We start from the raw sequence: 16,382 nt of genomic DNA, 5'->3' as shown, positions 1-16,382 counted from the left end.
GCAGCAGGAAAAGGGAGACACCAGCTAGCTGGGGCTGTGGTGGGGCTCCCCATCGCCTTTTTTGCAGGTGGCTGTGCTCTCCTACTGCAATGCTGCAGCCCAAGAGTTGCAGGGAAAGGTGCAGCTTTGTCATCCTGGCACAAACTGTGCTTGATGTACAAAGTACTCTGCGAACTTTGTTTCCTAGCTAAAGGATTGCCAGTGGTTTAAGTCATAGGCCATGGATGTTACAGCAACAAATGTCTTTCTGCTAGTAATACTACAATACTTTCCTAGTGTGGTTTTGGTTTTGTTTTGTTTGAAAGGGCAAGAGTAGACAATGCATGTTGACACTTGTGGACCAAGCTGCTTTCCCAAAATATTTGCACAATATCAGCTCTTTTCTAGTCCTGAAAGCTTTGTGATGCTTTCAAAAACACTACTGGCAAACTCAAAACACTCCAGCTCTTCCAGGTCAGCTGCTTTTAGGTATGTTGCTCAACGTAAAGCAAAGCACGAGCGTGCTGCCAGCATCATATCCAACGTGAGCTGGTGAAAGGTGATCGCCTCTCCGGTCCGGGCCTCCTGCGCTGCATTTCACAGCATCCCCAGGAGATGGCAGGGCAGCCTCAGAAATCTCCAACCCGCGGCTGTCAGCCGGCAACCTGCACCCTGCGAGGGCTGGGCAGGACCCCAGGGTGCCACCATTGTCCCCCTCCTGCCCCCACCGTCGAGGCTGCCCAAAATTCTCTGGTTCATGGTTGGGTCCTTTAAAATGTCCTTCCTCTTCCCTCAAGTTTGCATGGGCGACATCCCCTGTTTCCCTGGCTTTAGCGAGGTCCCCTCCTGCTCGAGTGGTACACGGGACCTTTGTCCCAGGCGGTTGTGCCACCGTGTCCTTGCACGGGGCGGAAATGGGTGGAACTGCCAAAACAAGCAAACCGGTTACACAACTTCAATGTGTAATTCCAGAGGTTATAATTATTGATTTTTGAAAGGGAGGAACCAGGTTCTGGGCTTAGACAAACATAAGTGTGAGAGTTTAATCCTCTCCCTGTTCTTTGGGGATCTCCTGTACCTGGTGGCGGTGCTGGACTAGACTTAGTGTCCTGGGATCCAAGCCCAGAAAGGCTCTCCTAGGAAGAGGTGTGGTTTGGCAGGCATGGTGCAAGGGCAGGGAGATTTGGTCACCGATTCTGGAAAAAGAGACACAGTTAATTTTTGTAACATAACAGGAAAGTGGAATCATGTGAAATACCACAGGTATCCTAAGCAGCTGTGGGACCTCTGTCCCTAGAAACAATTGCAGCTCACCTAGATACAGTATTGTGCTGCTGCCCTCATCTTGAAGCTTGCCCTGCTTGGAGTAGGTGTTGGATGAGAGACTTCCAGGGGACTGCTGCAGTGGCTGCATCATTCTCAGCACCTGGGACTTCAGTATTGTCAAATAAATCTTTGGCAGATATAAACAGAAACCTTCAGTGAGAACCTGGACCATCAAATACCACATAACAGATCCAGGTTCAAGACTGTCCTGCCACTGCCTATGTGAGCTTGACCTGAGTGAGGTCAAGCACCTCATGGGTGTTCAGTTCTCTGCATCTTTTTTGTCCAGGGATTTCTGCAAGTGCGGTCTCCAAGCTGCTGCAGCTGCCAACCACAGCACGGATCCTCTGCCTGCTTCCAAAACAAGGAGTAAAGGTTTTCAAGAGCCCAGAGCTTGCTAACATCTTGCCTTCAGTGGGAAGTCAGCCCTTGATTCACCTCTCCAAGTGCTGACAGCTCTGCGTGATCTTGCCCGGAGCCTGGTGCAGGGGAGCTGGCAGCACAGCAGCCATCCCCATGCACCTCTCCTGGGCATGGCTTGAGCTCACGGGTTTCTCAGCTTGTCATGTATTCATCTGTGCCCAGCTCATTATCTGAGCCTCTGGGGGCTGTGGAAAGCCCACTCCACTTTGGAAAGGAAACAACAATTTTTCAGATGTGGCTGAAATGCTGTGAATGGCTCTGAACTATGTTATAAGCTCAAAAGAAGTTTCACCACATAGAGCCATTTATTTCTTAGACTGGATCAAAATCTGCTATGCTCACGGAAGGTTCAACTACCAGCACTGCTGTTTGCATTGCAGTCATTTAGAAACCTGAGGGAAATGTGCTTTGGTGTGTAGGACCATTCAAACAGAGCAAGGCAAGGCCTCTGGGAATTGTGGGTCTCCTGTGGAGTGGGAGTGCACATCTGTCCTGGGAAAGGCTGGTCGCAAGTAGTGTCTCTGGCATGTGTGAAGGCCAGTGCAAGCTTTTCAGCTGTGCTGCAGTGAGATGAGCTTCACTGATGTCATGCAGCATCTGTGGGTGTTAAAGCACAGAAGGCTGGAGCCCTACCTGAGGGTGTGCTGCATACGTGGGGATAAGGTGTGAAACAGCCTGGACTTGCAGTCAGAGCTAGGTGAGTGGGTCCCTGCACATCTGGAAAAGCAACTCTGGGGTGCTTTCAGTGGGTGGGGGAACACATTCACAATTTTCAGGGCATTTACAAGGCAGGGCACAGTAGGGTTGGATCTGGTCACAAGGACTGGGCTTTCATTAAGAACAAGATAGAGATTTTTTCACTCCCAGTTCATTTAATTTCCACTGTGTCTGGTGTTGACATAGAGATGTGGATACAGAACTCCTCGGCCTGGGCGTTTGCAGCAGCCCACGCTCTCCCACCAAGGAGGGATGCGTTTGTCAGGTCCCGCTCCCAGCCAAGGCTTGCCCTGTGTGCCCCGGGTGGCGGCACGGCGCTCCCCGTGGCTCAGCGCACTCCTGGGATGGGCCACCATCACCGCAGCCGCTTGCGAGGCGCGCTTTTCTGCCCCCCCGCCCCCCCTTTTTGTTTTTTTGGAAACTTTGGCGAGGCCGGGTGCAGACCCGGCACCTCGCACTAGATGTCACCGGAGCCTTCCCTACCGCCCCTTTCGGCTCCTCATTTTTTCACGCTTCCCGGCCCCTCCCCGTTGGAAGAAAGGGGGGGGATACGGAGACCCGCGCTTACAGACCCCCTCTCCCCGCCCTTCCCCAGCGCTCCGCGGCGGCGCGTCCCCGCCCCGGGGCTGGCCGAGGGCGAGGGGCGGAGGTTCCGCGGCGGCAGCGCCGGGCGCGCTGCAGGGGCAGCCCGGCCGCCGCGGGGCCGCCATGCCCGCCAAGTCCAAGTACAACCTGGTGGATGACCGGCACGACCTCCGCATCCCGCTGCACAACGAGGACGCCTTCCAGCACGGCATCTGCTTCGAGGCCAAGGTGGGCAGCGGGCGTAGAGGGGGTCGGCGGGAGGTCCCTGTCTAACGCTTGCACCCCGACCCCTCGGGATTCCCTGTTTTCCATCTCTCTTTTCGCATAGCCTTGGGTTTTCTCCACTTTCCCCAGGAGCCCTTCCCCTTGGGGTTGCCTGCTCTCCCTCAAACTCAGCTGCAAAGAGTCGGGCGAGGCTTCCCACCCATCCCCTAAGGATGGCGAAGCTGGTCGAGTGAGTCCACCTGGAGCAGGGGTCACCCTTCTGCTTCACCCTGGCATCTCTCCTTGGCTCTGCATCCCTCCTTGGCTCTGCGTGGTGTTGCTTGGGGACGCTGGCCCAGGAGAGCCACGGACTGTGTGCATCTGCCTAGAAAGAGTGGAGAGCTGGGGCTTTGCTCTGCATTTCCAGCGACTTGGGTAGTGCTGCTGTGATGGGGGGCCAGTTGGTGTCTGCAGGATGCCCTGTACCCTGGTGCTTCTCTAATGGGATAAACTCACTATGTGAGTGGAGGGAGGAACTGCATGCCATTTGTGGTGCAGTGCAAGAGGTCAGGGCTGCCCGCCTGAAATAAATTTCTCCTTACATATATAAACCATTCTTGCTAGTGGATTTGGCAGGAAGCGGTCTTTTTTTTTTTTTTCCTTTCTCCTTCCTATTGGAACCTCTCAGTCTTGTACTCCGCTTAGGTTGTGGCTTTCCACAGTGTGAGTCCTTGTGATCTCGCAGCAGGCTGGGAAAAATCTCAGCTACCCATCATTGTTGCTGAGCCCCAAGCAGGTAGCACTGGCTGGCACTGCACTGGGAAGTAGCTGGGCATGAAGTTTGAAAAGGGGAAACATAAAATTCTACTCCCTTTGCTGTTCCTGGGGGATATGGTTGTCACGCTGGTGAGAGGCTGACTTGGAAAAAAACTGGTGTAAAACAGTTCTGAGTGGCAGGGAGGCAGGCATCTGTTGCACACCGTTTTCCTCAGAGCACATGTGCTGTCAAGGGAAAAAAGTCACAGATTTGGCATCTAATTGCATGTAGTGCCCTGGGGGCAAGGTTGTGGCCCATTGGAGGGTGTCAAAGTGTTATTTTCCCCCTTTTCTCATGTCTGGGAGGCTTTCTCTGCAGATGCCATTGCCTTCCTGACGGGCACTGTGCTGCAGAGAGCAAAACAGCAGAGGAGTTGTTTACGGAGCAAACTTAAACCTGCTTTGCAACTCTTTCCTGGGAAAGACTGTTCAAATTCAGCTTTGCAGCCTTCTGCTTCTGGATTATTGGAGATGATTGCTGTTTTATGGCCAGCACCTGCTCATGCCTCACCTGTGGGGAGTCTGCAAAGCATCTCCAGTACTAAATGCTATGTACCTCTTCCATGGCAGGTTTGGATAGGCCAGCTTGGGGGGTGAGGAGTGGGGTAGGGCTTTAGCTGCCCCCTCGATCTGCTCACAGCTCATCTCTTTTTCGTGCTGCTGGTCTGGCTGCATGAATGGGGTTGTGCATGTTAGTCTTTGTTAGCTCCTCTTTCTCTCATTTGGTATCCCGTGGCATGCGTTAATGCCAAGCACAATCCGTACGAAACCCAGCTTCTGAATTTGTGGGTTTCTCCAGCAGCTCCTGATGCCAGATGCAGAATGCAGATGGCTTAGGCAATTACTCCATCCTTTTATTAGATTGCTGGAGATTAATTAAATGCTTACACTCCTTTAGTTCCTTTTATCCTCAAGAATCCCAAGTGCTTAAACCAGCACAGCTCTTGTTTTGGCTAGGCACCCAGCGCAAGTTACAAAAATGAGGAACTCTGATTTAGAGCAGAGCTTTGGGGGAAGATTAAAGAAGAATGCTCATCTGGGGCACTAGGATTCATGTGCCTGTCTCCTAGAAGGCTCCTAGGACTGCTGATAAAGCAGGCAGCAGGGATCCCAGTGTTCCAGCCCTCGGCAGCTGGATCAGCGGTCTCTGCTCCGGCAGCCCAGGATTCCTGTCGAGCTTGCTTGGGGCTCACTGCAGGGGGGTAACGTGGGCCTGAGTCGGTGTGCACTTGTTTATTGTTTTAATTTTTAATTTTAATTTTACACTGAGACCTATGCTGTCTGCTGCTGTCTTTACATGGCGCATAGAGGGTGTAACAGGTATTTTGGTTCATCAGTAGCTGCTGGCATCTGTGCTGTTGTGCCCCTTGCTTCTCTCCCAAGGGAGTGCAGGCACCTTGGGGTGGATGTCCATGGGCAGTTGGGATTTGGGCCCTTCTCAAGCACAGAGTGATGGACTTGCTCTGAAGCAAGAGGTGGTGTCACATGCAATGCCATCAGGAGACTTAAGTTGCTTGTCCCCACTGCAGCCATATGCTCTGGCACAGGGATGCCAAGTCTGAGCGAGATGTCCTCTAAGGATTATGTTAATCCATTTTCTGGAGATAAATCCAATAGTTGGAAAATCGCACTCCACCTTCTTAGGAATAGTAATACATTTCACACTTTTGGATCTGTTTTCATTGGCTACCTCTCTTGGCACAAAATCTCTCTGTCCCTGAGGCTCCTCAGCCAGGCTGCTGGGAATCAGAGGTGCTGGCTCCGAGGGAAGGCAAGGCGTTCGCCTTCTACTATGTCTTGTGATCTGAATTGTTGAATAAAATCAAAAGCCAGGCCTCTTGTGTTAGATGAAGCAATCAGATGAAAGATGTGGGAGCTGCAGCATGACACAAGAGAGCAAGTATAAATTGCCACTTGTGCAATGGTTTCCTCGTTAAATAAATGGGTATGTAGAGAGCAAAGACTCCTCCTGTCCTCCTCCACCTCTCTGCCCAGCACTTTGCCAGTTGGGGTGAGGAGGAGGGGGATGTGAGTTTACTCCTTATCTTCCCAAAGCCTTGATGCTGCAGGACAAAATACAAGGGCCAGCTTGTGCAACACCAGCAATTCTGCGCATTCAGAAATCATGACTCAGGCTACTCCAATGCCTCCAGAGAGATGAGCACGTGAAGAAAATTAAATGGAGTGATGGAGCCTGTCACTGGACTGCCGGACCCCCGGTCCGTTCGAGTGCAGGGGTGCTGGGTGCTGCTGGGTTTGCATGGGGAAGCTGTTGCTGGCCCCTGTCATTAGAGCTGCTCTCGGGAGCTCCCTGTGCTGGGCTCTCCTCAAAAGCAGCAAGAGATCCCTCCTGCCCTGGAGATTTTGTGGTCTAGAGCAAGGTGCCACTTCCCAAATACCCATTATTTGGAAACAGCTCTTAATTCTTCAGTGCTGAGACTCACTAATCTATTAGCAGTGCCATAACATACATGGTTCCCAATGAAGGGAGGAGATGGGGAGATGCTGCCCATCTGCAGGTCGGGGGAGATGGGCTGTCCAGCCAAACCTGGGTCCTGGGGCATACCCACCACCTGCAGTCCTGGACTGCCATGGGCTGGGACAAGATGTGCTGAGAACTACTTTTCCTGATATCAGTCCTGTCTGCAGATAAATGTGGGACTGGAGGTTTGGGAGTATTGCTGTCCTGGGCAGCAGGTGGGATTTTTGGGTTTGAGTAGTGGTGTGTTGTTTTTTTCTTTTCCTCTTAAAAGATCTTGGCAACCAGGCACTTTCTCTCATATTTGTCAGTACTTTTCTCTGCTTTTGTGCGTGGGAAACTGAAGTTGAACCGAACATCTGCTGCTGTCTATGTTTGGAGATGGGACACGAAGGAGACTTCAGTGTGATCCAGTAAGTTCCTTCCTCTGAAGCCCTCCAGCTCACCTGCTGCCGCCTTCCTGAGGCTAGCAGTGCTGGCAGTGCCTGCCGGTTGCTGAAAAGATAAATCCTTTATCAAGAAAAGGATTATGACCTCAGATGAACGCTAAGCAACAAATGCATGTCTGTTTCCACTCTTGTGTATATTTTTATGTGTGTAGGGTCCGTACATAAAAGCATTTGAAGTTGAATTGCGTGCAGCTCTGATCAGGGTCTTCATTTCCCCCCTCTGCTGCAGGCTCCCTTCCCACTGAGATTCCCTTTCCAGGAGGGCTGCGAAGCCAGAGACAGGTTGTGTGAAGCTCTGCACCTCTTTAGCTGGCTGGGAGAGACTTGGCAGCTTTATTTGGGGGCTGTTTGTACTGGCAGCTCTGGAATAGGGCATGCTGTGTCAGGGCTGCTCAGCCTAGAGCAAAGCTGCAGTGTGATTTAGCCCAGGATTGCTTGCTTGAGGCTATAAATAACCTTCCTGAGTGCCACAAAAGTTCTCATTTGAAACAGTGGCATATTTCTGCCATACTTGTTAAGTCAGTTCACAGGCTGCTAAGTGAAGCTCTTAGCAAAAAACAATCCTCTGCTGGGATTTGGCAAAGCTGCGTGTGCCCAGACTGTGGGTACGGGCCGGGCAGCATGTGGGCTCAGCAGATGCCAGAAGGTCCTGAGGAAAGAGTGATGGGGGTGGGATGCTCTCAGCCCTGCTTTCTGGCCACTGAAGCGCTTGGATCTTGCACAGCCCGTACATGAACGCCTGCTAGGACTGTAACTGGGTGTGGATGCAGGAACCTTCGTCCCTGTGTGTGGGGCAGCTGCAGGCAGTGTGGCTGGATGGGGTATGGAAATGGCGGCAAGTGGACAGCCTTGCTTTATTGGCCTGGAAAAACATCAGCTCTCCTGCTGCACCCCCTTGCTCGGTGTCCTGCTGTCCCTGCCACAGGGTCGCATCCTGCTACAAAGGTGTCTCCCCTTATTGCCCAAGCCCCATTTTGGCTGGGGAGAGGGGAGGTTGGGTGCAGTGCATGTGGCTCTGGTGGGCACTGGGGTCTTGTTGCTGGACCCCCATTATTGCCGGTGCTCAAGCCCCTGTGCAGCTCATTGGCAGTGCAGGCATTTCTAGGATCAGCAGGCAGGTGAACACCAATATCCTTAGGGCATTGGCTTGGCCACTGCTGACTGGCATGAGGTGGCCCTGCATTGATGCCCACTGGCTGGTTGTGTAGCTCTGGACAGGTCTGACATGCAGCATTAAACTCATTTAATGCTGCATTAACTCGGCCTCGAGGGCTGGACGCACCCCAGTGTCCTTAGGGTGCAGAGTCCCATCGCAGGAGGGCTGGAGCCCTCTGGCACAGCAGAGAGCCTGCTGCACCCGTCTGTTGGGCTCGGGCTGGAAAGCTAGGGCTTTTTTCCATTGAAGTCAGCTGGCATCCCAAATTTCCGTTGCTTTTGGCCTCTGAGTCTGCACCACCGCAGTCTGAGTAAACTTCCCCCCTTTCTGTCCAGCGAGCCTGCGTGTTCCTGGGGTGTGGGGCAGAGCTGGTGCCACACCAGCCCAGCCCCATGGCTTCCCGGTGGAGACTGTGCGTGGGTGAGTGGGAGCACTGAGACAGCAAAAGTCCCAGGAATTTGATTTCTCCTTGCTTTCCCTGATGGCAGCAGCCCCAGGAGAAGCCCTTATCAGCCAGGCTGGGTGTTTCCCTGAGCACTGGGGAAATAAAGAAGTTTCAGATATTGGGGCACCTGGCTGGGGTCTGGTGCCCAAGCACTTTGGCCCTGCAGTTCCTCTGCAGAAGCAGTGGCTTGTCATCTGTGGCAAGCTCCCTGACTCGGGGTGGCTTTCCACGCTGGAAGCCCATCAGCCAGCCCATCTAGGCTCCCCTGTAAGCTGGGTATGATTCAGCCCTGACCTTTGCACGCAGGATGGAGCTGGCGGGGAGGCAGCATTCCTCCCTCGGCAGCTCTGCTCTGGGGACGCTTTCGCTGCCCACCGCCTACAAGGGACCTCATCAACAGCTCTTGAAAGGTGTCCCCCAGTCAGGGATGCGGCCAGCCTTCGGTTTTCCAAAAATATCTACCACCTGCTGTCACAGAAAAAGCACGTTATCAAGAAAATCCATTTCTGACAGAGCAGAAAACAAGCACTATTGAACAACCTCAAGGAAAAATGAGAAACTAAGTGACTTGTGCAAATATTGCTTTGGCAAAATGCTCTCCTTTGTTTTCTGTGTGTGGGTTTGTTTTGATTTGGTTTTTTTTTCCCCTCTGGCCTGGAGAGGACTGGTATTTCTCTGAACTGGACAGGTCTTGTAAGCCATGGAAGCAGGGTGCATAGCATGGGCTGTGTCTGGTGGCCCCTTCCAGCCGTGCTCAGGGCAGATGACCCTGCTTGCATGGAAGGGGGACAGCAAGCGGGCTCCTTTTGGGTGCTGGGAAGCCCTGATCGGTGACAGTCACCATGCCTGTGCCATGGCAGGGTGAGGGGCTGCCCTTTCCGGGGGCCCGGGAAGGACCGACAGAAGGCTGGGTCCCACACATGGGGATGAGGAGCAGCAGGGTGTGCAGGGACTGAAAGCGTCCTGCAAAATAGGTGCTTTGTGCCTGCCTGTGCCACTGGGCAACACAGCCCCAAGCAGCTCTGGCCACATGCAATGCAAGGGCAGCCTTTGTGCGGCTGCCTCCTTACAGGAGGGACCCCCTCGGCTGCCCATTCATTGGTGCTCCAAACAGGCAGCCTTTCTGCTCCTAATTGGGCTGGGGAGGAAGGGGGCTGCCCGGGACTGCCCTCCCCACTGAGATTGGTGACCCCCTAATCCCGCCTGGCTCTTGGGTGCAGGTGGGGGGCTCCACCTCAGCCCCCTATCCCCTGGCAGGAAGATGGGGATACAGATCTGAAGGTAATTATTTGGGAAAGCTGTGTCCTGCATATGTGCGTGTGGTTTCCTTCTTGGTTCCCGGGGGCTTGGGGAGGATGGGTTCTTTCATGGGTTTATTTTCTTTGTCAGCTCTCTTTCATACAGCTTTATTTTCCTTCCTTTTGTCTGGAGCGCCTTCCTTTCTCCTCCCCGGGCTCAGCCCCGGGCCCAGTGCCTCCCTTTCCTGCGGGGCTGACCTGCTGGCATGGATGCTGGCCGAGCCCTGGGAGCCTGGACGTTGTCCCCTGCAGGGACCGGGACCGCCTCACTTGAAGCACACAGGTTTTAAAGGAAGGCAGAAGCCCATGTGCCTGGGCTCTGGGAGCTTAGTGTTCAGGGGTCCCTGGGGCTCCTGTCCCAGGAGGGGGAAGCTGTGTCTCAGCATTGCGGTGGGATGAGGGGAGAGTCTCCCGCCCCGGAGGCTCCTGCTGCTGTGCTGATCCTCACCTCTGCATCGCCTGCTTTTTCCCACAGCTCTTCCTGAAATGAGGGTTGGTGCTGTGAGTAGGAGGGCTGGAGGAGAGCAGAGCAGGAGCAGCCTTTATCACCTGTAAATCACTAATAAATATGGGTGGTTTCTCAGCCCGTCCTTACTCCTTGCCTGGGAAATAGTAGTTAAGCTGAAAGACTGACCTCTCAGTCCACATTTTTGGGAGGATACTCATCACATTGTGAAGGGTTACTCCTCTATGGTGCCATTCCTGCTTATGGTTTCTGCCCTGAAGGCAGAAATAATCTGGAGACACTTTGTCCATCTGTTGAGTTTAGTGAAACGTGCACAAAATACCTGCCTGCAGAGTAGGGGGAGAGGTGGGTGTTTTTGGAGCTGTGATCACAGTAACTGTGTGAAGTGAGCCCACACTGGGGCTGGAGGTGCCATGGGCTCTGGTGGAGCCCGGGTTTGGAGCAGGGGTGAATCTGTATGCTTTGTGACTGGAGGACCATCCAAGGAGGCCCAAGGTGGTGTCTGATTTCTGCTGGGGAGGCTCAGAGGGAGAGATGCTGTGGAGCCAGGATGTCCACCTGGCAGCAGAAGGCAGGGAAAGGTTTCTCTCTTACATGCTGCATGGTGACTGTGTGCCCAGGGCTCTGGTTGCCTCAGCCCTCTCCCTCATCACCTACTTTTTACTGGTGGCTTTCAGACTTTATATAAGAAAAGGGAATTGACTGATGTCAAAGATGCCTCTCTTAATATGACCTGAACCTTTGAAGGGGCGGGAAGGCTCTATTTAGGGGACGCAACTGAAAACTTATCAAGACTTGTGCTTTTGTGGCTGGGGTTTGAGCATCTGGGTCTGGGCAGCTGATGCCACCTTTGCTGGCAGTGTCCATTGTGGGCCTTAATTCCCAGTTACGTAAAGCTGCCCTGCGCCACTGGCAGTCTGCTCGGCACGTGATGGGCTCACCAGCTGTTTGGTGTTTATTTTTATATCCCCTCTATTTGCATCTCCTTGCAGCACCAACTGCCCGGTGCTGGTTGCTGGGCGCCTGCCTCCATCTGCAGCCAGGGCAGGAGCCATGTAGCTGGGGGTGGCTTTGGCAAGCTGGGGGGGGTCTGCTTGAATTTGGAGTGCAGAGGGTTTGCACGGAGGGCTCCTGGGGACAGCACACACACACAAAACCCAGGGGTGGTCATGCAGCCTCTGAGCTGTGTCCTCAATGGAGGTGACAGCAGCGTCCCAGCAGAGGGAAGCTGGGAGTCCCGCAGTGATTCTGGGTGAGGAACAGCCCTTTGCCTGCACCATGACCCCGCGCACATGTTTGGGCATCTAAACACCCATCTCAGCGCTAGCAACCAGTGACCTGCATTTTCAAGGTGTCAGCAAAGGCTGCGGTCGTGTTCACAGGAACATACAACCCTGCTGGTTTTGGTGCCCGCGCTGTGCTGCTGGGGGTTACGTCAGCGCTCATGTTGAGATGAAGCATGGGAGCACAGAGGGCTAGTAAATAGACTCAGAATGCTTTTCTTCTAACTACGTATTTTTAGCGCTCTGCATTGACTCTTCATCACTTGTCTGTTTTCCGATCCTTCTTCTGAATCTGCCCTCTTCCATTTTACTTCTTAAAGGGTTTTTGTTTGGCAGCTCTCTGTGCTGGGTTGCAGCGGTGCTGCCTTTGGTCCCCTTTGAATAGCAAAGTGGCTCCTTTATTCTGCAGGCTTGGCCTGGAGGCTCAGCATCGCTGCAAGAACAGCCAAGGGTTTGGCAGGGCTGTAATTGAATAGTGAAGGGCCTGTCACAGGACAAGTTGCCCCAGCTATTTTAAGGATATTCCAATGTCCAGGTCTATAATAGATGCCTCAGTGCACCCGAGGGGATATTGGCTTATACCTATGTACTTTGATCATGGCATAGATGAATGAGTCCTGCTGGCCTGATTATTGAACTTATTTTATTGTTAGAATAAGGACTGCTGAATCCTTGAAACATTGCAGTGGGGGAACAGCTTTGTGGTGGGAGACATGCAATGCTTCAGTGCAGTGGGCAAAATGCCTCTTGTTCCCCAGAAGTGATGCTGAGTTCCCTCTGAGGATGCCATCAAAGCTTTGGTGGGACCATGAGGTTCGCAGTGCCATGGAATCTTGACTAATCTTCTCTTTCTTCCCCTACAGTACATTGGGAGTCTGGATGTGCCACGGCCGAACAGCCGGGTGGAGATCGTGACGGCCATGAGACGGATCAGGGTGAGTGTGGCGAGGATGTTCCTTCCCCTTGTGCATCAGGGTGACAGGGGCACTGCTCCTCCATCTCTGCTTACAGCCTTGTCCCTCATAAGTCCCATCCTCCAGGTTATTCGTAACTCTTTATTTTTCACCATCACTCTGTCCATGGAGATCTCTGTGCAACCCCAACTCAGTGCCTGCAAGTTTGTGCCACACTGTCGCATATGGAGCATCCCTGGTGCTGACTGTCCTCTGTGGTACCTGGGCTGCAGCCCCAGCAGGGCCATCTCTGTGCTGGTGAGGCTGTGGGATGGGGTGGAAGGTGGGTGCAGGATGTGGGGCTGCTAGTGCCAGATGGAAGCCACAATGTGTTCACGATTCAGAGGCTTTCCTTATGTGTCAGTCCCAATTCAAAGGCAACAGCAAGCTACTTATGGAAGAAGTATGTTTGGTTTTTAGTGTTTGCATAAGCACTTCAGCTGTGTGAAAATTTGGACACTGCCTGGATACGCCAGCAGGTTAGTGCCCAGTAAATGGCAACGTGCAAATTAAAGTGCTGAGTAATGAGCTGTGGGGCCAGCCAGCAGCAAGCTGGTTGAACAGCAAATAGGTCAGGGAATGTCAGCTGGTGATGAAGTCATCTGGCTTCCCAGAACACTTGCAGTCAGGATATGGGGCGCTCTCGCTGTATAATGCTTGGCCGGTAGCCAGGAGAGGAGCTTTTCCTCTGCTTCCCGGCCCCGCGCCTGCACAACTGGAAGGTGTCCAAGGGTGAGCTGGGGGGTGATGAGCAAACCATGCACCCGGTGAGCTTGCTGCCTTCAGGCTTAAAACAGCAGGAGCTTGACTGCTCTGCGACGCACAAGACAGGTAATTTGGTCTACTCTCTGGGTCACAGTAAGGGGTCTGCCCTGTCTTCCAGGGATGGCTCTCTCCTGGAAATAACACTCTATAATGGAAGGAGCTGAGGACACTGGCAGGGACCTTGAGTGATGGATGAGCTGGTTTTTTGGTGGCCTCATGGCATCCTGCAAGCCCTGGACCTGCTGGTGTGGCCAAACAGCCCTCCCAGTGCTTCTCTCTCAGGCCCTCCTGCAGACTGTTGCTGTTATCTCATTTTCTCTTTTCTCATTACCAGAGGAGAGAAGTATCATATCCCAAGGACGCAGATTGCAAGGTTCTTCTCTTTCAAACTTTCAGGGTGTAAATAGTTTGTGTGCTCTTCTCAGCAGCTTTCCTACCCACTGCCCGGTCTTCTCAGTGGTGGTTAATGTTGCTGTCAGTGCACAAGCTGAAAAGTCCTTTATGGCTCTAGGTTTGCTCACCTTGGTTCCAGGTGAGGGTTGGGACAGAACAACTCTTACACTGTCAGGAGCTCTTATAAACAACTGCTTCCTCTGCTGCCTTTCAAGATAAAACTTTTGAAAGAATGCAGCTCCAGCCCCAAGATTGCACAACTCCACATCAGCATGGGAGGACTGGCACAACTTTAAGGGCTTAAATAAACCCTAGGAAGGAAAAAAAACACCAAACACCAAAACATTATTGTTGACCAATATAAATAAACTTAATCATAGTCTAGAAAATTCATAGATAAAGCTCTGAATGGCAGGGAAAGAAAACAAATTTGGGTAAAATAACGATTTCTCATGGTGAATTATGTGCTTGAAACGTGTGCTCAGTCTTCTTTGATCTAATGCAAGACAGGAGAGATACAAGTCATTGAAAAGCCGTGAGTTTGCAGATCTGATCTGCCAGAGAGGCTTTCCATATCTGTTTACTTGTCAAGGGGCGCTGTTAGTAAAGAGGATGCCAGGATGGTTTGTTTGATGGGAGTTTACGTGCATAGCCCTTCCCTGATTTCCCGTGCTTTGCACAGGCCTTGCACCCAGCAGCAAGGCGTTCTTGCGGTGTTGCAACGGCATTTGCCAGCTGGGCTGGGTGCCGAGGCTGGTTGGAATTTGGCTGGAGGTCAAGGAATGCGTGTCCTTCTTAAAGCAGAAGGGTAGTTGTGTTCTTTAAGGAATAAAGTAATCCCGAAATATTGGCATGGGGAAACCAGAGGAAGAAAAAGCTTATTTAGGCAGAGAAATTGAGCAGCAGGAGATCCTTAAGTGCAAGCTGCAGCGGTTCTGTGTGCAGCCTGGGAAGCAGCTGCAAACTCTGAGGTTTATACAGTTTTTAACGCGGTCCCTGGTTTAGGGGGAATGTTGTGTCCCAGCGTGTTCTGAGATCCTGCCAGTGCAGGAGGAGGACCCTCGCTGCCCCTCCTGCTGCTGCAGCCACCCTCTCAGTGCTGCCTTCACACTAGTTGCTTACTAGGCTTTGGCTTCATTTAATAATGGCTAAAACAATGGTCCTGCAAAGAAGTGAGGAAGCACCCTGCCTGACAGTGAGGGCCCCGAGGGGGGACAGTGCCCTGAAGTTCCCCCATAACTGCCCACACTGGGGATGCACGGGGCCATGAGCAGCAGCAGCTCCTCCAGCAGCACCACCTCCTCTCTTGTCACCAGTAGCCAGGACTGGCAGCCGAGCACCCTGGATCTGTCTGATCCCAGCTCTTCCTGTTCAGATGGAGCCCTGACCCTTTGGGGGCAAAGAGGAGGACACAGCATAGCCAGCATTGCTGGGATTCCTGCTCAGCCGGGTTCTGCTGCCCTGTGCTGCTCTCCCAAGCGTGGGCAGAACGGCTTCACCAGAGGCAGATGTATATATTAAAGCCCAAATTGGGTCTTTTTTGTGGATCTGGATTCAGAGAGACCTTATGCAGGGAGTCAGCGTTGCCATCCCCATCCTCCCCCTCCTGAAGGGCTGCCAGCAGCATGGCCCGAGGGAGGGATTTTGTCCAGAAGCAGGAGGATATTGGAGAATTCCCTGAATTCTTGCAGCTGGGGTGCGAGGAGGGAAGGGGGGCACTGAGCTGGCTGCCTCTGCCTCCCTGCTTTTCCTGCCTGCACCGCCTGGGCTGGCCGGGGACACAGCCCCGTCTTGTCCTGCTTCTTGGTGCAGATCCCTGGCCCTGGAAGGAGTTGGTGGAATGGGACATTGACCACACCAAAGATGCATTTGGACAGCAGGTTTGTGAGCATTTGCTGAGACTTTCCTGCAAAGCCTACATCTTCTGGCTTTCCTGCAGAGCACCGATAACCACATCAGTACTAGTGAATACAATAGGCCAGGGCTTATTTTCCTTGGCAAATGGGCCAAGGAATGTTTGTACAACTGAACCCCTTCTCCTTCTCATTCCAAAACTGGGTGACCTGGTCCATGTAGCTTCATGCCCTAAACTGCTGGGGTAGGTTTACCATCAAAGTGTTCCTTGGCTCCTCTGGATGCCAGGTGTGAGAAACCCATCTGTAAGTCTAGATCCTTACCCTTGGGCACCTGAACATCAAACGATCCTAAGCTCAAGAGTAATTAAATGCTCATTAAAGCTGCAGCCAGCCTGTCCTGTTGGTGTGAGCCCATGGGACCTTCCTCACCCAGGCTCCCCTGGGAAGCAGCAGCCCGGAGGCCATGGTGCTCTTCTGCTCTGTGCCCATCAAGGGCAAAGCATGTTGACAGAATGGAAATGTATGCAAATGCTTTCCCCTGTGCTCCTGGCATGTCTCCAGGGCAGCCAGTGCTACCTGGCTGGGGCTTGGCGCAGTCATTCTAGAGAATTTTTAGTCCTTTTTTTTTTTTGTTACTTAGATTGCTGAGTGCGGCTTTAATCCAGGTTTTATTTGGTGCCAGAAAGGATGAAATCCTATATAGATACTTTTTTAAAAGCTGCTTCTCTGGAAGTCTTCTGCAAGCCTGTTTCTGGTAAGTGTCCAGCTGAGTTTCGCAGGCTCAAAAAA

At 52.7% G+C, this 16,382-nt stretch overlaps 1 protein-coding gene across 5 annotated transcripts in view; it reads left to right on the top strand.

The window, feature by feature from the left end:
* Nucleotides 1-3,153: 3,153 nt before the first annotated feature.
* Nucleotides 3,154-16,382, top strand: part of NOS1AP (nitric oxide synthase 1 adaptor protein) — a gene marked incomplete at both ends in the record, with an annotated part of 35,436 nt that continues 22,207 nt past the window's right edge. For all 5 annotated transcript variants that reach the window (XM_080348986.1, XM_080348984.1, XM_080348988.1 and 2 more), the window contains 2 exons: nt 3,154-3,258; nt 12,490-12,561. In XM_080348986.1, coding sequence (XP_080205112.1) covers nt 3,154-3,258; nt 12,490-12,561 — 177 coding nt within the window. The remainder of the gene's footprint in view (nt 3,259-12,489; nt 12,562-16,382) is intronic.

The sequence above is a fragment of the Nesoenas mayeri genome, assembly GCF_963082525.1.
Source record: "Nesoenas mayeri genome assembly, chromosome: 8".
Classification (NCBI taxonomy): Eukaryota; Metazoa; Chordata; class Aves; order Columbiformes; family Columbidae; genus Nesoenas; species Nesoenas mayeri.
Note: the sequence above shows the minus strand (reverse complement) of the source record. Positions and strands in the feature narration are given on the sequence as shown.